This window comes from Gallus gallus, chromosome 1 (genome assembly GCF_016699485.2).
Source record: "Gallus gallus isolate bGalGal1 chromosome 1, bGalGal1.mat.broiler.GRCg7b, whole genome shotgun sequence".
In the NCBI taxonomy this organism is placed as follows: domain Eukaryota; kingdom Metazoa; phylum Chordata; class Aves; order Galliformes; family Phasianidae; genus Gallus; species Gallus gallus.
In genome coordinates, this window is record NC_052532.1 from 24,799,370 (window position 1) to 24,821,036 (window position 21,667).

Consider the following 21,667-nt stretch of genomic DNA (forward strand, 5'->3'; position numbering starts at 1 on the left):
CTGCCCCTCTCCCCGCCTCTGCTTTGCCCAGGTTCAAAAGCGGGAGGGCTGCGGCGCCGGCCCGCGCTCTGCCTCCTCCGCCTTCTCCTCCTCCGCCGCGCCCGGCACCCGCTGCCCGCGCTCCCCGCCCCGACTCCCCGGGGCAGAGCGCTTCCTGCCCGGCCCTGTCCCTGTGCCGCAGAAGCCCCTCGGGGACACACCGCCCCTCCAACCGGAGCCTCCTGCGCTGCGTGCGGCGCGGCGGGGACGGGGCGCCGAGGGGAGGCGGCGGCGGCACACCTGCGCCCGTGCGCGTCGACGGCGGGACAGAGCGGGCACTGCGGACAGACGCCCTCGGATCCGCTTTAAAACACACACACGAGTGCTGCAGTCTTTCTAATTTCGTGCAGCCGCAGCCACACGAACCTAAAGGGATGGGAGCAGGAGCACATCCTCACAGAGTTCGGTCTGAAGAGGCAGGTTTAACAGTAAGGCTGTTTTCGTAGTTCTGGATGCGTGCTGTACAAACAGGATCCCCGCTGCCAAGGACGGCACAGTAGAAATCATGCTTACAAGAAGACAAAGACAGCCAGAGGCAGGAACAAGAACTTACGCTTCAATGCTGCACACCAGATCATTGTATTTAATGCTTTAATGTCATATTTACGAACTCAGTTTTCCTTTCACTTCTATAACTTGTAAAAAATATAGATGGAATAAGGCCACGCTTCCCTAAGCATGCGGCTGTTCCCCATTGAGCTACTTCTACAAACAGGCAAACATGCTACTCGATGCTCTTAGAAACCGCACTACAATTAAAGCAGCTGTTTCTCTTTGTGAACTTCGCATTTTTTTTTATTTCACCACTTCTCTCTGCACCCCACCGTGATTTCATAAGGAATTGCTCTGCCTCAGCAGTTCTCACGGATTGCAGACAGCGGAGAGGTGCCCCTTTCCCCGCCATCGCACCGGGCTCCTTTGTGCCTCAGAGCTCCCATGGATCCTTCCCGACTCTGCTTTATTAATGACAAAACCAGTAAGAAACACAGAGCAGGCAGGGCTCCAGGAAACTGTCTACACTCTATCATGTCTTCAGACAATGCGGAGAGGCAGGACTAAGTCTAGGCGGGTTTGGGGACAGCAGAACGGAGCCCTTCGGCATCCTGCCACCTAGCGGAGCCGGCCCCGGAGCGGCAGTCCGCACTGCTCCTCACCGCACCGTTCCGCACCGCACCGCTCGGCAGCCGCTCCTCCGACCACGGTCCTCCCGGCCCGCCCGCGTTTGGCACTGGGCTGCAGGTGGGCACCTTCCCCCTACCCTCGGATGGAGCAGTGACAGCAGGTCAACCTCCCTGCTCCTCTGCACTCAGTGACGAGGACGCTCAGCTAGGAAATAAGGTTAGGATGCAGATGCCAGAGTATCATAGAAGCACAACACTGTTAAGAAAGACCACTAAAATCATCTAGTCCAGCCATCAGCCCATCACCATCATGCTCAATAAAATGTATCTCCACGTTTCTTGAACACCTTCAGAGATCATGACTCCACCTCCTCCACGGACAGTCTATTCCAACACCTCACCATTCATTTGGAGAAGAAATATTTCCTAATATCCAACCTGAACCTCCCCTGGTGCAGCTTGAGGCCGTTTCCTCTCATCCTACCGCTGTTACATGGGAGAAGAGGCTGACACCCACCTCACCACAACCTCCTTTCAGGCAGCTGTAGAGAGCAATGAGGTCTCCCCTGAGCCTCCTCTTCTCCACACTAAACAATCCCAGCTCCCTCAGCCACTCCCCATAAGACTTGTGCTCCAGACCCCTCACCAGCTTCATTGCTCTTCTCTGCACACTGTGAGCCTACATTTCCTATCACCTTTATCGACTGGGCCCTAACATGCGGACCAACTAAGTGTCTGAAATTCTTTCACTACGTTAGAAAATGTATAAGCTGTAATTTAAAGGCAGACTGGGAGCCGGTCCAAGCAATCCACAACCACTCTGATGCACACTCTTCCTCTTCCCAGCCTCTAGATTTCTGGTGCATGTGAATAAGGCAGAAGCTGCACACCGGGTTAGATTTCTTTTGTAATTTATTTGAGAAAGTGAGGTATGTTGGTCACATAAGATCTTTCATGGGTCAAGTTTAAACTACTAAACGTGTCAGTGACTAATGGAGTATTTTCCATAAATGTATCTCCCTTCTTGCTGGTACCGCCCAAGATGACTTATGGGCATTTGTAGTAAATTTGGGGCTGACAAAGACCTCCCCTCAGTCATTGTTGATTATGCCATTTTTTTACATGAAAAATTCTAGCGCCTTTTGTATGACAAGCTCTCTAATTTTGAGCATCCCTTCTTGAACCTTTGAATGGCTCCTCAGTACCAGCAATGGCCTTGTTTAGCTCTGCAAACACCTCAGCTACTTTCGCCCCTGCCCCGCACAGTCTTAACTACCCACATTTTACAGCACTCATTCTTGCCATTTTTCTTGAATGTTTCCTTAACGTTCCCACTGACACATTTCCTTGCCTTTTTTTTTTTTTTGAGCATTTTGTAGTTTTAGAACAACAGTTATTTGTAATCTTGCACATACTCCAGCTGACATGAATGTGAAACTTGTCATTAGCACCAGCATGAGTAGGAATAAACTGTATTGTTTCTATTCTCTCTGGTGACTGAAATACCTCCAAATTTAGTATTATCTATGGATTTCATTAATATGACCATCTTTCCCTTCTACAGAAATGCAGCCTGATGTGACAACATCTACTTTATCTCTTACTTGCGTCCACATCCACCATCTACCTGACCATACTCTGTCTTTATGAAGAAAATGTAGTGAGCGTGAGTTACTGAGCGAGCAGGCATGTGAAGGAGAAAATGAGTAAAATCTTGCTTGCTGTGTCACCACTGCAGTGACTGGCAGGGCTATCTCAGCTAATGTGCAGTGGCCAGCCTGAAGTCACACACCGGGAAGCAGACTGGCTGGCCTGCCCTTTCACATCCATGGCAACTGAAAGCTTATTCTCTGAGGACTGCAACTCTGGCCTCTTCCTTGCTCTGGGGCCCGATTCCCATCAAGGAACACCAGACTGAGCATGAGGCTGCATCAGGCTTCAAACCCCACCAGATTAATGCATTTTCAGCAGATGCTGAACTCAGTAGAAAGAAAAAAAAAAAATAGCACTGTGTCAAGAGGTAAGAGAGAAGGAAGGCAAAGCAGAGGGAAGATTAGCTTTATCTATCACAGAATAACAAACTTGAATTTTGCATTCCCTTTCTTAGATGCAGCTTGTACCTTAGGAATCCCAGGCCGATTTTCAAGAAAAGAGGAGGAAATTAGTGATATTTGAATTTTTGATTAGCTAACATCATTGGACAAAAGGATAGAAGTCCATCTCTTCCATCCCTGAATCCCTACCCCATCCCCATCCCACCTCATCTCTACACCATCTCTACTCCATCCCTAACACTACTCCATCTCCATCCCATCCAGATCCCTGCTCCATCCCCACCCCATTTCCATCTGTATGGAGAAAGAGAAAGCACTATCATATTAAATATCAGCTCCCTAGAAAGCAACACTGAGGAACTGCCAAAAGTATCACTCTACGTCTCTGATTTTTTGTTCTTGCTTAAAATGGAAAAGAATTTTGCTCATTCTTGTAATTTTGATATTCTGAAAAATAAAACATCCTTGACAAAACAAACAAACAAATAAACAAACCTGGTCCTATGCTGCACAGATAGGGAGAAAGAAATCAGATATCAAGGTAAAGCTTATTTTCTTCAGTCAGTTAGTTGAAGTAACCAGATCTATAAATCAATTTCATGCTAACTCAATCCCCAATTTTTTCATAATCTTTTAATTAACTGGGAACTGTTTTGGTTGCAATAATTCATTCAACCCAAAGAAGTCACGTCTATTCATCAAATGTGTTTTAATTAAAGCAGAGGACTTGATCCACAAACCTGACAATGGTCGTTCCCTCAGGCCTTCCTGTGCCCAGCTGGACTTAACACACCTGAGTTCACTTCCTCATTCCATGCAACTACAATAATGGTTGGAAGCCTCGGCTCAAATCTTCTTAGATGAATACCCATAAGACAGGGTCAGCTATTGCTTCTCAGTACCCCTTGTGAGATGGCTTGCCTTCACCTGCCATCCACCTACCCTATTCCAAAAAACTTTATACACGATAGCTTATAAATATCTATTTTTAGTTGCTCAAGTCCCCAAAGCACTCTCCTTGTGGATATATGAGCAAGATAACACTTTTCATTTTGCTTGTCAGTTTTCACATATAGTACTACAATTTCCAAGGACTTTCTCTATTTCCAGGAAAGATAATGAAAATTGGATCATAACCAAGACAAAGGCTACAGCAGCATTCACAGGTATTTACCAGGCAAAAGATTTTTTAGTAATTCTTCTGCAACACAGAAGAGCAGAGCCCTGTTTTCAGATTCAGAAGAAGCCAGGCTGATAGTTACTGGGTCAATTCACACCAGCAAAATCTGCATCCCAATTCACCGTCTTAGTGCTGCTAGAATTGCTACAACCAATACTTTTCACACTTGGAGATCAATATTCTTAATCCAAGTGCAGTGAATACTCATGGCAAACTGAGTCATGTATACTTTCCCACACTACATCATCAATATCTGTCTAAGTCAACTCAATACACTGTTTCTGTAAGTCTTGAACACAGCTTAATATTCCTGGTGGACAACAGAGACCTTCTACCAGGCATATATTTCTCTGATAAAAGGTACAGAGCTGGGAGGTAAAGTACTGTGAAATTATCATACATCTTATCCCATAGAGGCCAAATGGACACTAGACTGTATTTTTTATAAGCCTACAAGGAAATTATGAAAGAAAAAACACTGATGATACACCACCATTCATCAGAACAGAAGAATTGATGTTGGTGTTCCTCTAAGTTTTTTTTTTCAGGTCTGTTAGGACACTGTGTCTTCAACTGTATCAGTTAAAGAGGCAACGTTTACATTATCACACAAAAGAGGAAAACTTAGCCAAATTCTCTAAATATAGAAAATAATTGCATCTGGATGGAAAAAGAAAATCAACCAATAATTGTCCACCTTCAAGGTACCTGAAGCAGCAAAGCTTTTATAGGAGGGTATTAAGTTACTGATAATGGCAACTGAGTAAATTCCTGAGGGAATGATAACACTATGGAAATAAATACAATGTCTCTCCACAACTTTTGAGGACAAAATGCAAGTTAACATTTCTAGGGTAACACACACACTTCTTCATAAGACTAACTGAAACGCTGACCAAAGCCTAGTTCCACTGGTACCGAATTTGCCAAGGCTGACTCTAGAGATGATCCAGATAAACTCCTGGCACTGGCACAGGCTGCCCAGAGAAGCTGTGGATGCCCCACTTCTGGGGGCACTCAAGGCCAGGTTGGAGGGTGCCCTGGGCAATGTGATCTAGTGGGTGGCAACCTGCCCACAGCAGAGGGGTTGGAACTAGATGATCTTGAAGGTCCCTTCCAACCTAAACCATTCAAGATTATTCAGAAGATTTGAAATTACATGCAATTTTCAATGACAGTCTTTAACATCACACTGGAAAGAACCAACAGACAAAAGTCAGACATGTTCAGGTGTTGACATTTGGTCTATGAAGTGATCAACAACTGCAATATCTTTTTTCAACTGGAAGTTATTTTAAAGGGTTTTGAAATTCTGACGAAGAGTGAGGGAAATGTAAACTGATCATTTCATCCACCAGCACACAATTTTGAGACAACTCATTTCCATTTGTACTGTCAAAGTCCAATGCATCAAAACCAGTAAAAACTTTCAGATTTGTTGAAAAGTAATCTTGATCTGCCTTGCTACATGATGTCCCAAAGTACTCATTGAGGTTTTGCTGACTAAACTCATGCTAAATGCAGTCCTGAAGGAACCAGAATCTGAGAAGAGGAAGTTAAGACTGTGGGCTCGATTATGCAATAAAGTCACGCTACTGATTTTTAAGCATAAATGCTAAAAGAATTGTTCAAATGATGAACACTCTACTGGCAGTAACCCTGAGTAATACTAAGATTCATGAAAGGTTTCATCAGTTAGGACAGTTAATCAGAAATGAGAAATGTCCTGGCAGACAGGGCATCTGCATTTAAATAGAAAGAAAAAAGCAACAATTGTTGACACACACACACAAATAAAGCTAATAAAAAAGAGAAAACTTTGGATCAAGCTGATTCAACAATATAAAAGAACATTTATCAGATTTTGGGGGCACACTCTTGCACTTCCGACTTTATAGAACATATTTACTTCTTTTGAAGCTGCAGTAGAAAATGAGCTGGAGAAGGTTTTCTAAAGACTTCAGGGTTTGTTTGCTTTCAGTCAAGAATAAATGTGAAAGGAATTAAGAGCCTGAGAAGCCAAGCCTGACAAGTTTGCAAGGTTTATGTTTCCAAAGATAGTTTTAACTTCTTCCTCTTCATGCTGTCATGTAATAATCCTAGAACAATGATATTATTGAGGTTAGAGGGCAGAAGTCCAAGGCTGATATCTTACTACAATTCAATAAAAGGCACATGTCTGCTGTCTTAAAAGGCTGAACAACAAAGATTACTGAAGCTAGCACATAGGAAAAGGCTCCTCATTATTTACAACTGATTAAAAGAGCAAGAGCTTGAGTTCCTGACAGGATTCTGAAATTTGCATCTTCTATACTGAAATCTTACAGTAAAAAATAACACAGCCTAGATCCTGCCACGTGAATCCACACGCTGCAATGAATCCGTCATCCACTGCTTTCTGAAAGTGGGTTTTGTGTGTAATGTTCTTGCCTGCAATAATTCCATATGAGTCTTAACATTTTCTGATGCTAATGGAACAAGTTTGAAGTAAGCAATGCCATTACTCAAGCCACAGAAGAACAGGAGGCCTTAGCATTTTTTCTCCAGTCCTGAAAAATACTAAAATTGCTTCTGCAAATGAGCACAGAAGGTGTCTCCTGTAAGGAAGTTTTACTTCTGAGTAAAAATAAAAATAATTTTAAAAAATAATTGAAGAGAAATAGCCACACCTCTGGGGATGTCCAAGGACATCGAACTCACTGAGGGAAACAAGGATGCAGATGATGTTTGACGTGAAAATAAAGGAGCTGACATATAATTCCCCTTTCTCCATGCGCTTCTCGTAGTGTTCTCAGCCCTGGGTCAGGGCACTCAGGCACTGCCTCCTCAGGGCAGTGGTCACGGCACCAAGCCTGCCACAGTTTGGAGCATTTGGACACTGCTTTCAGACAAAGGATTTGATGTTGGGGTGTCATTGCGGGTCCCTCCCAACTCAGTATATTCTATGGTTCTATGATCCTATCTCTAGAGGGAATGCCGACATTCAAGTTATAACCTTAAAGCCCCATATTTAGCCCAGCTTCAGAAACCTGATGTTTTCAAGTACAAAAGAACAAGCATTGGACTTGCTGTGGACTTGCTGACCGGCTGACTGACTGCTAGACGAAGGTTTTCATCTAGCCAGTATGAAAAGTGATGGCTTTTTTTGTTGTTGTTGTTCTCAAACATGGCAGCTGACAGCAAATACTGTGAACCACCGAGTTTAATTAAAAACCTTTCACATTGGACACAATAGAAAATTTATATGAGGTGAAAACTACTTCTCATAATGGGTTCTTGCAGCCACTTGTGCTAAGCCAAACAGGCACAGCCATTTTTTAAATATACAGTTAAGATATTTGAGGGCTAAAAGCTAGACCTTTGAAGTCGTGTAAAATTTTTTATATCTGGGATTCTTCTAGAAATAAAATGAGAGTAAGAGAAACCCACCATTAGTTCTGGAAAATAGCAGCTATTTTATTTTCTTTACAAAATAGTTTGTGAATTTACTACAAGTTTACATCACAGGAAGGTAAGAATCATATTGAACAATGACAATAATAGCAAAATAGTTTCAGACTTCAAGAAGTTGTCTGCTGATCTCATTGGAGTATACCTGCACTTATGAAGGAACCAGAGATTTAAGAATCCCTATGATGCTTTTTTAATACAAATTCCTAAGCCACCAGTACTTAAGACTTGGTCACTAAGCCCAGGCTCCCGCTGCTGCAAGTAAACTGCAGAGCATTTCTGTACTGCCCACCTCCAGATGCTGCAGGCTTTGTGCTCTGAGAAAATTGAGGCTTACTGGCTACCACAATTACACTGCAAAAAATAAGAGAGGAAGGGACGTTAACATCATAGAAAGCATCTCAGACCCTAGCTTTTCACTTACTATTATTAAAGAAATCAACTTTACATAGTGATGTACAAAGGAAAAAAAAGGTATTCAACCACAGATTAAGGAGGCTTGCAAAGGAATTTAAAAAACTAATGGTGAAATTTGCCTCTACTAACTTCTGGGCATGAACTCCAGAGTTTGCTCTCCTAAAGTTGTTTCACTCAAGTGCAAGACAACTGAGCACTCACAGTCATGAACTGCCTACTGGAACCCAAATCAGGAATGGTGTTTTGTTTTCTTTTTTTCTTCTTCTGAAAAGAAAGGTACTCTTCGATGAAAGAAGTGAGAAAGAAGGGAAAAAAAAGAAAAAAAAGGAAAAATCCCGTTGGAGGTCTCCATTTCTTCCTACAGTAGAAAGGGTGAATGCATAATCCCATTGTTTTCTTTGATACAAGACTGAGGAGAGCTGGTGAGAGTGGGTTTTGACAGGAAGCAGGACAAAAGGACAGATTTAACAGCCCTGAACATTGAAACAACAGATTCAAGTAGTTCTAAACAGTTTATGGGAGAAAGTGTTTTCACATTAGACTCTAAAATCTACAAAGACTTCTTAAAAGTCATTTTTATTTTCCTTCCCAAGGGTTTCTATAATTAGAAATTATTATAGCTACAGTAGGGACGATTATATTCCTTAATATTGGCTTAAGCAGCTAAATGTTACTCAAATATGCTAAGAGTTCAAAAAGACAATACTTCCTCTACTTTTTAAAGTAGAGTTTGAAAAAGCCAGGTATACATGAAAAATAACTACAACTGACACATTTGTTTTATTATTTAAGAAAATGAAAATATTTGCAGATACAACAGTTTCATCTCTAAATGTATTTGTTGCAGGTATTAAAAATAGTAATTTATTAGTAATTTATTACTCTACTCTTTTATAGAATTTTTTCCTTGCTGGCACACAGAAACTTAATTTACACTTCCCTATACCAGTATGAAAGGAACAGTATGATCTATTATTTCACTGTAACGGATTATGAATTACTAAAACCACTGAGGGAAAGAACCAGCTGTGGGTTTAATTAGAGAGAAAAATGAAAACGGAGTGGACAACACACAAGGTGCAAGCCTACTTTATGAGACAGAGACAAGTAACTAAAATATTTAATTATATAGAGAAATGTAAAATAAAATAAAATAAAATAAAATAAAAATCTGACCAAATACTTGTTTCAATCTCAGCCATCTTTTCACCGAAACCATAAAACGATAGAAGTTAGAGAACAATTTTAGAAGTCATGTATTTGAAATACTACATGGGAAATACAAAGAATATCAAGTTGTTATGTTTGCACTTATGTTTACACTTTTGCATAACATTTAAGTAAGAGGAACTTCTTTCATTATTCAACATGAACAGTGAAAGTCTATGACCTAAGACTTTGTTGAGATCTTGAAGACTCGTTACACAAACAAAGATATTCACACAGAAAGTGAAATACTCAATACATTTACAGCAGCTATTCAGCAAAATCTGAAATCCCTTTGTCTTAAGAAAATCTCTATTAATATGGATTTAGGAGACAACATTGGACATGAAGTCTATCAAAGCACCAATCTATTACTGTACTTGTACCTTTTACTATGCACTATCCTGCAGGATATCTGCAGGATCCTGGGTAGGGTTAGCCACCACAGTGGACTGGTCTGACACGTGCATCGGGCTGCATGAAACTAAAGAAGTTTGCATTAACACAGTTAAGACAATCTTATTCTGATAGAAATATGGTACCACTTCAGACTCCCCTAAAGCTGAAAAATAAAAAGTGGCATCAGAGTACCAGAAAGAAAGGAAAATGAAGAATAGGTATGCTTATGTATCCGCAGGCCATACAGTAATTTAATTCTGAAAATCAGAAACAAGAGATTTTTCAGGGTTTTTTTTCCCATCCATTTACAGGTAATTTTCATTATTTCTATAGTACTATCTATGGTCAAATAAATCAGAATTATGCTGAAGTACACAAAAATACAGAAAATGACATTCTCACTCTTAATACTACATCCAGTTTGAAAACAAGATATAACAAAATAGGTTAGACAAGCTTTCAGATCATTAGAAAACCTGTAATAGAAGAAAGCAGTAAGCAAGCGATTTCAGCTCATCCTTTCCCCAGCCTCAGCCAGCCAAAGTATTCTGCTCCTCTGAGTAAAGCAGGCCAAACATGCTTTTGACAGAGCAGGTCCACCCAGTTAGGGAGTGTAGGTGAATAATACCTGGGATCCATAAGAAGAGAGAAGTCAGAAAGAGAAGTAGACATTTGCAATTTTTAGAAAGAGGTCAAACCAAAGTGTGACTTCTTATCAGGAGAGACATAAGAAAGAAATGTTTCAAAAAATAATCAGTACCAGAGTTAGAAAAAAAACTGTTGAAGAGTGTCTTCTCTGAAATATATATAGATGCTGGGGGGAGAAAAGAAACACTGAAGGCTAGAAGAAAGGAAGTAACAGAAATAGTTAACTCCATGTTTTATTCTTCAAAGACTAAACCAGGAAAGGCAATGAAAAGAGAATTTTTTAATAGATACTGTGCTGAAAGATACAGCTAAAACTCTACTAGTATGGCTAAGACACCTGACTTCATGTCTGTATCAAGGGGAAAAGTACCATATTAAAAATAAAAATAAAAAAATAAAGAAAGGAAATAAATACCAACTACAAACCTGAAACCAATATATCTTTCTTGAAAAACATCATAGGAATTCTGAATACTGAAAGTATGAGGAGGAGGCTTTCTTAAGATGTGAGACATCTCCTTACCAATCAAGCACCTTCTTGTTTAACTACAAATGTCTGTATTTTAAACACAAATGCCTGGGGAAAAACTCACTCCTAAAACAAAGGCTGGAACATCAAGTGTCTAAAGTCAGTATAACATGTTCTCTATACCAAATGAACCTGAGATGATAGTCTGTCATAAATATCCTGCTTCAGCAGACAGGAACAGCAAACAGATTCCATTGCAAAAAGGAGGCTGGCTTTTGAAAGCAAACACACAGAGTGTAACTTACCATTCTCCAGACACAGCCAGCCCTCAGAATGAGCCTTATTAATGCTAGGAAAAAAAGCTGATCTAAAAAATGCTGAAGAAAGAACATCCTCCGTATAACAAAGCTCATGAGAAGGGACTGCTGAAATTTTCTTAGGCGGAATATCAGTTATAAAAGCATAGAGATCTATTGATTTCCACTTGGCATGTTCCCTAGGAATAAATAACATGAGAAATTCAATTACCTAACAGGTATAGCTTAATGCTGCCTCAACACAGGAGCAACTAGATGAGATTTCTCTGTCTGATCTATGACTTTCAGGCACAGAGTTTCCCTTTAAAAATATATTCTGTGTTCTTCTAGGAGACTGACATTTTTTTTCTGAATCATTCAGTCTAACTGGAGCCAGGATCCACACCCGTCAGAGGCTTGCAAAACTCGGAAGACTTCAGATATAATTTATCTATTCCTGCAAAATATTTATTTATTTATTTAGTACTGAAAGAATGAAGGCAGAGGAAGGTAAACAACAGCCCATGTAACCAAAACAAAGAAGATACTTCTTAAGTTTCCCATGAAACTCAGTAGGAGCTGAGGTCACGACGCAAAACTCGGCCTAATCGATAGGAGATCTTTCTTAGCCTTTAGTAATGTCTGCATCGATTACACCTACTGCTCCCATACACCATGACTTTAACTACGTTTATTTCCAGAAAGCAGTTTCAACACAATTAACTGTACACTACACCACCAAATGGAAGACACTGCCTCTTTTTTATGCGTAATCCGCTGTTCTCATTGTACTTTCTCATTGCCATTTTGATCATTAACTGTATCACTGGAAGTGGTTTAATAATTAGTCATTGCTTCTAGAAGCCTTAGTATGATATTCCTCCCTGTTCCTCAGGTGTTCTGGAGAAAAACAAATATCTTTTTTATGCCATCACCTGTTGAAAATCCTTAATAGCATTTCAAGATAGTTGCTGTTTTAATACAGGATCACAAAATTACTGGATTAACAATCCAACAGAACAATGAGATGGGTAGGTTGTTTGATCATAGCACAAGAACCAGCATGTAGTGAATCATCTGCATTTCTTTAGGTTTTTAACAAGTCTACGTGTGAGGATTACAGCTGTGCCAACTACTGCCACCTCCAGGACTGGCAAACAAATTTCCACTTACCTCAGATAGAGGCATTTTTTGTAGGAGGGCCTTCAGTAATAGGGTGTTTCTTTAGAATGTTGTACTACACCACTCATTATCTTAGTAACAAACAGAACTTCAAATTAGATAATCTTTATTGAAGCCAATTTGTAAAGCAGTACAGCTGAGTTCTGTTACAAGACTGTAACAGGAATGGGCCCAACGTGAATAAAAAGTTAAACTAAATGATGCAGGAAAAAATAAGAAAAGTTATTAATACAAACAATAAAAGTGTTCCCATAAGTGGATGCGTTGACATTTATTAGATTAACCCCAAAGTGTAACATTTCAATTTATGCAGCCTACAGATTCTACCTCATAGTTACAAAACTGAATGTCTTTAATTCAGTGTCCTATAATTATATAGTTGGTTTAATTTGGAGATCTTGAGGTACTTTGCAAAAGTAAACAGATAAGGCAAAGTATGGAGAAGCACCACGATGAATGTAACCCAACCCCCCCCAACAAAAAGAAAAAAAGAGGATTTTAATATATAATAAAACGTTCTTTCTGATGTGCAAGCTAAAACCAAAATAGCTCCATTGTTGAAACTCGAGACTTCAAAGTATTATTTCTAGGTGGATATAGATATTCAAATGTAAGACATTGGCAACCACTGACAGGTGGTTTAATACAGCACAACAACCTCCTTACGCAACAATCACTGGTACTCAACATTTTTGAGCTATCCCAGACTAGCAGGTTGATGTTTCCATCATTCAGTACTGACTGGGCAACCTGCAAGTGCTGTCTTCGAGTGACAGGGAAGGCCCAAATTTGGAGACGGCTTGGGAGAAGCAGGCTTAAGCAGCTGTTCAGGAAACAGCAGCTCTTTTTCTCTTCCTACATCTCACTTTGCTTGTGTCCTTTGACCACAACTCAGTATATATAGTATATATTTAACTTATATATAACTTAGTATAGTTGAACTATATAAATATTACATATACTAAGCACATAACACTACAACTTAAGCATGACATATATGAGGGTTGCTCTGAAAGTAGTGCTTCCCATTTTATTTTGTTGGCCCACAACTTCAGAGGCGGACGTTGGTGGTACAGCAGTAGAGGATGAGCCTTCTCACCAATACCCCACTACACGTTGTTGCTGTGTGACAGATGGCAGCAGAGGGGCAGTGTGACAAACGCTGTCTGACACAGAAGTACATACAAAGCAAAAGTGTGTCACCGAATTCCTCCATGAGGAAAAAAAATTGCACCCCTGACATTTATTGACACTTGCTGAAGGTTTATGGAGACCAAGCAGTGGATGTGAGCACAGTGAGGTGGTGGGATTCTTACAAGCGTGGCATGTAGGCTCTTGTTTGTTGCTGGTGAAAATAGATAGCTAGTAATGGTTACTATGCAGAAAAAAGTGCTTTGTAGCTGGGAATTCAAATGGTGTTACTGTGCTCTTTGTATCTGTTGTAGTACCCATAGAAATAAATAAGAAGCATTATGTTTGGAGCAAACAACATCTATTCCCATCATACCAAATTGTTCTTAGAACCACTGGACAGCTAGTTGTATGAGAAAGTGGCAAGTTATCTTTTTCTATGGTTTGGAAAGCAAAAGCATCTAAAGTACGGCTGCTGGGCTGGGCTCAGGAGAAGAGAGCATGAAGATGGCTTCATTTGAATTGCTTATCCGGATTTAACAATGAAACAGGCACTGAACTACTCAGTCTTGACAAGACAGTTCTCGGATCTGGTATGTAGCAAAGCTGAAGTATATGCCTACAGAGCTGGATGACGGCGTAATGATTGCCTTTTTGAACTTCTGAACTTGGAAAAAAAAAAGAAGAAGAAAAAAAAGAATATATTGCCCCAAAGTTCTGAAAATCCAGTGATATCTCTGTGTTTCCTATACTCAACTATAAATTAATTATACCTGCATTCATTAAACCATAACGATTCTTCCTGACCTCCGTTTATCTACAATAAAAACCAAGTGGCAGCAAAGTACTCTGCCCTGTTTGCTACAAAAGGTATGGCCTTGACTCTGCAAAATCCTATAACATACACTACTTTGCTACAAAGACAAGAAGGAAGCTTCACAAGGAATATGAAGAGAGGCGTATCACCATCTGCATGCTTCTATAGAAAGGTCTGTTTTCTTGAAACAAGACAAGAAGTTGCCAGCGCACACATAAATGTCTTCCCAGTGGTTTCGAATAAAAGACATTAACTCCAAACACGTAATATGGAAAATAAATCAAAGCAAAACCCCGCAACCCTGAGCAGTTAATATCTGGTGTCTTGGAAGTGTCATACTAATGATAGATCTCAAACCACTTCCATTCATACTTCATTTCTGAACCATCAAAACTCAGCTTCTAAAGCAGAAACTGTTCAAATTGTAGGATGAAGGTTCATTTTTGTGCCTAACTGCTTTCTATCATTGTCACTGTAGGCAATTCTCTTTTGTTGCCCTATCAACTGAGATAATCTTGAAAGTCCAACAAAGTGGCAAGATTTCCCAAAGCTATTCCTCCTTGTATACACATAATAGCTTCTCACCTTTCAGCATAACAAATTAAGAAGAAAGAACAACTACAAACAACGGTGAAATGTTGCAATTATCCTCTTAAGAGCAAGTACCTCCATTCCAACTTCAACACGTTCAGCCCTATCCCCCTAGAGCAGATACAGGATATATGCTGAAGCAATAAAACCTTGTCAAGGGGTTTATAGATGCCAGTATCAAGAAGTTGATAACACCTCGTGAAATATTAAATAAATATTAAATGATGTTATAATATATCCACAAGTTATCTTGAATAATACTAATATTTTTGTGACCATCAACCTACATTGGGTGTGACCTACATACAGACGTTCTAGAAAAATCTACTGTGGAATGACAGATACATCATATTTCATTATGTTTAACCACAATGCAATTGGCTTTCTGCAAATATTCACAGGATTTCCAGGATATAAAATGCAAAAATACTGCCTGATGTGACAATCTCCTTTCCTATCGTCACTGTCTAGTGGTCATTTGTGTGGGAATTAAGATTAATTAATCAGGAGTAAAACAAGTATGTAGCAACTAACAAAAATATTACATTTATGAAAACACTGAAATATCTGAATAACCCTCAGTTTTGATAAAAAGCAAGAAGATAAGGTGAGGTAGAAAGTTCATAGCACCAATTACTTAATCATGAAATGCGTAAACACCTAAGAGATAATATAATACAAATGGCTGCTCGAGGGTCAGCAGAAAGTGAAGTGAATAGCCTGAAATAGAGAAGTTACTCACCTTGCACAGCATGATAATGAAGCAGGATAGGCAGTTAAGATTAAGGGGAAGAAATAGTGTAGAAAGGAGTAGAGATAGTGCAGGAACCAGGAATTTTTGATTGAGAGGTTGCACCCAGTTGTAGCAGGAACCACCCTGACACAGATTTGCTACACAGACCAAAGCTTCTCTGCTACGCAGAAAGAACCTAAATCCTGTCTGACCATTTATATTCATATATACACATATTTATTCAGCATCCTAATTCCTGTTCTAGCTTTTTTAGGCATTACCAGGATAAAAAGAAGGATTTCATGACACTAGCACCAAGGTGGTCCTGAAAATACTCCTGTTTACACTACACCTACAAATTCCCCGTCGCTTAGTAGTTTACATAGTTTCATTTTGACAATCGTTTAATGCTTTTACAACAAACAAACAAGAAAACCAAACAAGTTTTACAAACAGAAAAACTGTTAGCATGCAATTTACAGCCAGCAATTTATTTACATCATGTACTATCCAGAGAGATTTGGCTAAGTTGACTTGTTTAATGCAAAGGGTGACTTCACAGATCAAAGAAATGGCAGGTGAGTGTTTTTTACAGAATAAATGGCTTCCAGTCTGAGATGAAAGAGAATGTTTGTAACATTCGCCTTCCCTTATACCTGACGTACCTTAAGAAGAACAGATGCTACAGGTAAACACAGGTCTACTGAAAAGGACAGAGAAAACCTAAACTGCTATGAAGTATTCTGTTTTGCATCTGTTTGATGAATGTGATCTGTGAAGATAGAATCAACTGCGTTACCTCATGGGACGTATTGCAAATTCTGTAAATTCTTGTATGACACTCTGCCCTTAATAGTGGAACTAGCACAGGTGTCCCTTAGAGCTAGTCATTCACCAACCCCTAGCTATGCAGTTACTAGAAATCAGGCAGTCCACTAGAACCAGAACTACTAGTCCTCTGTGGGAATGAGAGCATTACAGTTACCCAGTATTTTAATTTTTGGAGAACCTATTAGATGCACAATGACTTCACCTTTGCATGAATAGGTTAGAACACAAAAGGAATGGTTTCAAGACCTTTTATCAGTTATTCCACAGTTCAATTAGGTTTTGTTAGAGTCATACCCAGCTAACGCTATTTACTGCAAAAACTCAGTGATTCTGTATCTTAGTGTTACTGCAGATGGAAAGTATGTAAGAATAATTCTGAAGGGGCATAGTCTTACTCAAAATAGCACCTGTAATTGAGAATATTACGTAGAATGCCACTAAAATGCAATTGCTGTTAAATCTCTAAATTATTAGCTGCTGCACTGTTAGTGGAATATTATTGCAGCAGTTAAGGTTCACAGAGTCATTCTCTTTTAAACATTTACTAATTCTGATTCTCCTCCCAAGAACACTACTTTCCCAACGTCAAAGTCTTTAAACATTTACTCATTTCAGCTCTTTTGGTTCTGAAACAGAGGGAATAAAACCAGTTGAAATACTCTGGCAACCATATTAGAATAAATATCTATACATCAGTCTGGTGTGAGACAAAACGTGTGGTACAGGTAAAAATACAGAAGAAATTCAGTCAATTAATGAAATCTATTCAACAGCAGGTCATGGAATGAGAATTCAGCTGATAAATGAAAACAAGCTGAAGTATGGCCAGCAAGAAGGGTGGCTGAAGGCTGACAGTATATTAAAGTTCTTCATTTAGAGTAAAAATGTATTCTTACAAGAATACTGCTATTTACTGCATCCAGTGGTTGCAATTCTTACTACCCACCGTAATTTTAACAGGTATACATAATATAGGCTGACATACAAGTACATGGAGTTAGGCTGCATGTAGATTAGGTGGTTTTGTTTGTAAGAGTTGGCTTTTTGTGCTTGTTCTGATGCCCTGCGTGATACAGGAAATTATTCTGATATGTTTTCCCAGCTTGAACCATTTTATAATTGCCCCTTGCATGTAAAATGAGTACAGCATAGCAATGAGGAAAAGATGCTGGGAACTGCTCTCACCGAATAAGTAAAAACACTGATATTTGGCAAACATGGATGGTAGCCAGGACTTATCACACTAGAAACCACAATGAAGAGTCTGCTTTGCTGAAAAACTGAAGACCGACCTCAAGGTCACAAATGGACAGGAGCAAGAAGAGGGTTAAGACGGAGCATCCACATCAACAGCAATGTTTGATTCACAGCTCCATGCAGACACACAAAAATAGGATAAATGACAGAAGTTTCTGCATTATCAGAATATTCACATTTGAATCAGCTGTCAGGTGCACTGGCTGCAGGACTATTTTGCACACTGATGTTTCAAAAGGGGTTAGTTTTTGTAGCACTAGGGACCATCAGGGCTGCTACTGGAACTGACCTTTTAAAAGAGGTGGCCTTTGAACAAAGAAGCAGCATGTAGGCTGCATCTGAAGTGTTGTGATGTTTTAATCATACCAGAGGTGGCACATAGAAAAGGGGTGAAAAAAGCAACAGAACTCAATCTTTGAAACATGAAGCTGGACAAGCACATCACATCAAATACCCAGCAGTGTGTAAAAAATAAGGAATCTACAGACAGTAACTGTAACGTAACCTGTTAGAACTACCCTTCGTGCACTGCATCAGATCAACAGTAAAAAGGCATCCTCCATCATTTCTAGAGTTCAGCAGCTAGGGGTGCAAATTTTACTAGCAAGCTCCTGTTCCTTAAAACAGATGAGCCAATGAAAGGATATTACAGAAGCCTCATTTGGGGTCTGGAGTCCATAATCTGGAAGGCTGGTAGGCCCATGCAGCTCCAAAGAAGTTATACAACTATTCTCTCATGTTAGAGAAAAGCAACTTAAAAAAAAAAAAAAAAAAAAAAAAAAAAGCATCAGGAATTCATGAGTGGGACATGTACACCGTGATGATGCTTATTGTTGTTATTATTTTGAATTCTTGAGAGTTTTACAGCATTTTGTATGTTGTAAGAAAGTTCCAGCAAACCCACACATCCCCATTTTGGGGGAAGCTGCCTCACACAGTAAGGCACCCACACAGTAAGGCAGTGCCTTGCCCTGCACTTTATGAAAGGCAAAACGTAAGAAGGAAGAAGCCCTTCACAGCCACCTTCTATCTGAGTGACATTTTGGTTACCAACAAGTTCCCCAAAATAAACTTTCCTGCTGTCAGAGGCTCAAGGACTGCACTGTGCTGTACAGGAGCGCATGCCTCTGTGACAAGCCCTGCCTTCTTCCCTTCTGCTCTCTTGTGGTGGAAGACCATGCTCACTTCAGATTCACGTAAGGTCTGCACCAAGCTCAAAGCACTATTATGCTTATGGGTAAAATAATATAAAATACGGCTCCTCATCCGTTTTTGAAGCAGCTTCATGTTGCAGCCCAGAGGTTGTGGAGTCTCCTGTTCTGGAGATACTCCGAACCTGCCTGAACGCCTTCCTGTGCGCTACTGCAGGGGACCGGCTTTAGCGGGGGGTTGGGCTCAATGAGCCTCTCAGTGAGGTCCCTCCCGACCCCTACGACTCTGATTCCCGTGAACCTTGTTATAGACAAAGTGATATCATCTCTCCAAAAAGCACAGCCACGGTTTTGAGATAGGGATCACACACTAAATCTGATGAGCGCAGTACGCAGCCTCAGCCCTCACGCCCCCGCCCCAGGCGCTGCCTGCACGGCAGTGCGCACACGTTACAGCCCTCGGCCCGCGTCGCGCGGGAAGGCGGCGCGGCCACGTGACCCTTCGGCGCCGCCGTGATGTCAGCGTAGCTCGTGCCGGGCCGGCGGCTTCGCCATGTGCGCCGCGGCTTGGAGCTCCCGCGTCACGGCGGGGGGCGACGAGGACTACGAGAGCGACGATGAGGACTGCTGGGATATCGGCGTGGCGTGCCGGGGGCCGCAGGTCGGGCGGAGCTCCTCTGCCGGCTGCAGCTGAGGGGGCGGGAGGGAGCGAGGGCGGCCTCGGCGGGGGGGTTGCAGTTGTTTTGTGTCGGGGCGATGGTAGAATACCCGTGCTCTGGGGGTAGACATGGCGTAGCCTGGGAGGATTGTCTTCTTACATACAACAGCTTTTTCCGCTTATTAGTACGAGGCCCCAGCCATTCTTTCAGCATGAGAGCAAAGTTCAGAGAGACCCGCGGTGCGGAAAGCGGCTTTAAGTCTCTTCATGTGTTTCTTGCTAATGTGGAGACGTAAAGGACTACTGCGTCTGATAAACGTGGGCTGCTTGGTGGTGGTGGTGGTGAATAACGGGAGGCCTGCGTGGCTTTTTCTCCTGGCTGGAGTTGATTGTGTGCTGGAGGTGAGCAGTGGTTGCTAAAGGTTCTCCTCAGGGCTTTGGCCTTGATCTTATGGCAGGGTCCCTATCCAGAAGTATGCGGGAGGTGGAAGTTGTTGGCTGAGTGGTTCAGAAATAGGTCTGAATTATTTTATTGCCTGGTTCTTGTCATCACTTTGATAGGCATTAGTTACTTACTAATTAGCGCTTTATAGAAGGTAAGGGAGAGGTAGATTGCAGTGTGCTGCGTAGTTCTGAGTTGTCACAATACAGCTTCAGAATTATCTATGAAATACGCCTTCTATTTGCAAAGCAGCTACTGAATCCTTAATTTATTGCTGTATTGATTGTGGATAATCCGGGTAATGCTTGCAGCAATCTGCATCTGCAGCTTTAATCTCGCACAATGCGATATGCACGTGAAAAGGATGTGAATCAGGCAATGGTCTGATTCATAAACTGGACCTTTGGTCAAATCCTTTTTTAGACAGGTCATTTATGACACAGCAAGACGAATTCCTCAGCCACCACAGCAGTAGGAGGGTGGAGAAGTGGGGACCCTTTTCCAGCAGCGGATTCAGTGCTGGGTTAAGCCAGTGCATAACCGTGGTGCTGCACTGCCTCAAATTGCCACCTCTGTGTCTGGTTGTAGTGGGTTTGTCTTTTTTTAAAGCCAGGCTTTGCAGTATGTGAAATGTGCAAAAAAAAGCAAGGAAACACATTGCAGCATTGTTCTGGAGACTTTCAAGGCGAGGCTGGATAAGGCCCTGGGCAACCTGATCTAGCTGTGGTGTCCCCGTTCGTTGGAGGGGAGTTGGACTGAATGGCTTTCAGAGGTCCCTTCCAGCTCTCAGGATCTACGATTCTATGAAAGGAGTCCTGATCAAAATGACATACCTTGAAGAAAAGCTTAGCGTGCTGGAGGAGGATACCACATCCATTGAGAAGGAATTTAGTTACATTTTCAGAGAATGGAACCTTTCTGAAAAAAAAATAATCCTGAAACTTTTTGTTTTAAAGCAGAGCAGGTGTACAGAAGTGGAAGAAGGAGAGTTACTATGCTTCTTTCTCCACTGCTCAACCCCCGCTCCTGTGCACTGTCTCACAGGAATCATTAATGTTTTTACACTGAAATCAAGTTGTTCATTTTACCTTGAAACAGTTACCATATTTTGACTTAATTTCTCTTTGTCTGTCTAGCAGCTGGATCAGGTGTCACCGGCAGACAAGAAAGATGCATTTCAGAAAGCTCTGACAAGTGGTGATGTGTCGCTTATTGAAGAACTCTTAAACTCAGGTGATGAAAGTCAAATAGGAATCTGAATATATAACTGAACTTGGAAAGAATTCTAAAGCTTTGAAGTTTCTTGCTTCAAAGTAAAGTCTGGGCTTAATGTAGAAATGTGTGAATGTTTCCAATATAGAATGTGGACTGAAATTACTTTTTTCAGTGTCTCAGCATGATATATTTCAGGAATTTTCTTCTAATTTATACTTATTTGGTCAATCAGAAGTCCTGAAAACTGAGAAAGCTATGGTGCATGCACAGTGAAATAAGGTTGCTTTGTTTTCAAGCATACCTCTAACTGAGAATACCCATTGCAAGCACTGAAATTGAGGTATTTTAAATTGATAGTGAGAATTCAGTGTGTGTTCCTA

General features: G+C 40.9%; 1 protein-coding gene and 1 long non-coding RNA gene across 10 annotated transcripts in view; one reads left to right on the plus strand and one right to left on the minus strand.

The window, feature by feature from the left end:
* Window positions 1-9,883: 9,883 nt before the first annotated feature.
* Window positions 9,884-19,447, minus strand: LOC121107645. Its single transcript, XR_005841929.2, has 3 exons — window positions 19,344-19,447; window positions 10,343-18,574; window positions 9,884-9,951 (listed from the first exon to the last, which is right to left on the minus strand). It is a non-coding gene; the product is annotated as an uncharacterized LOC121107645 (long non-coding RNA).
* Window positions 19,448-19,476: 29 nt separating this feature from the next.
* Window positions 19,477-21,667, plus strand: part of ASZ1 (ankyrin repeat, SAM and basic leucine zipper domain containing 1) — a 36,726-nt gene continuing 34,535 nt past the window's right edge. For 4 of the 9 annotated variants that reach the window (XM_040691138.2, XM_040691342.2, XM_040691260.2 and 1 more), the window contains exons 1-2: window positions 19,843-20,032; window positions 21,209-21,305. In XM_040691138.2, the coding sequence (XP_040547072.1) occupies window positions 19,898-20,032; window positions 21,209-21,305 (232 nt within the window). In that variant the 5' untranslated portion in view covers window positions 19,843-19,897. Of the gene's footprint in view, window positions 19,634-19,842; window positions 20,033-21,208; window positions 21,306-21,667 lie in introns of those variants that run through there. The other 5 variants (NM_001135165.2, XM_046937469.1, XM_040691527.2 and 2 more) reach the window with 2 other exon arrangements.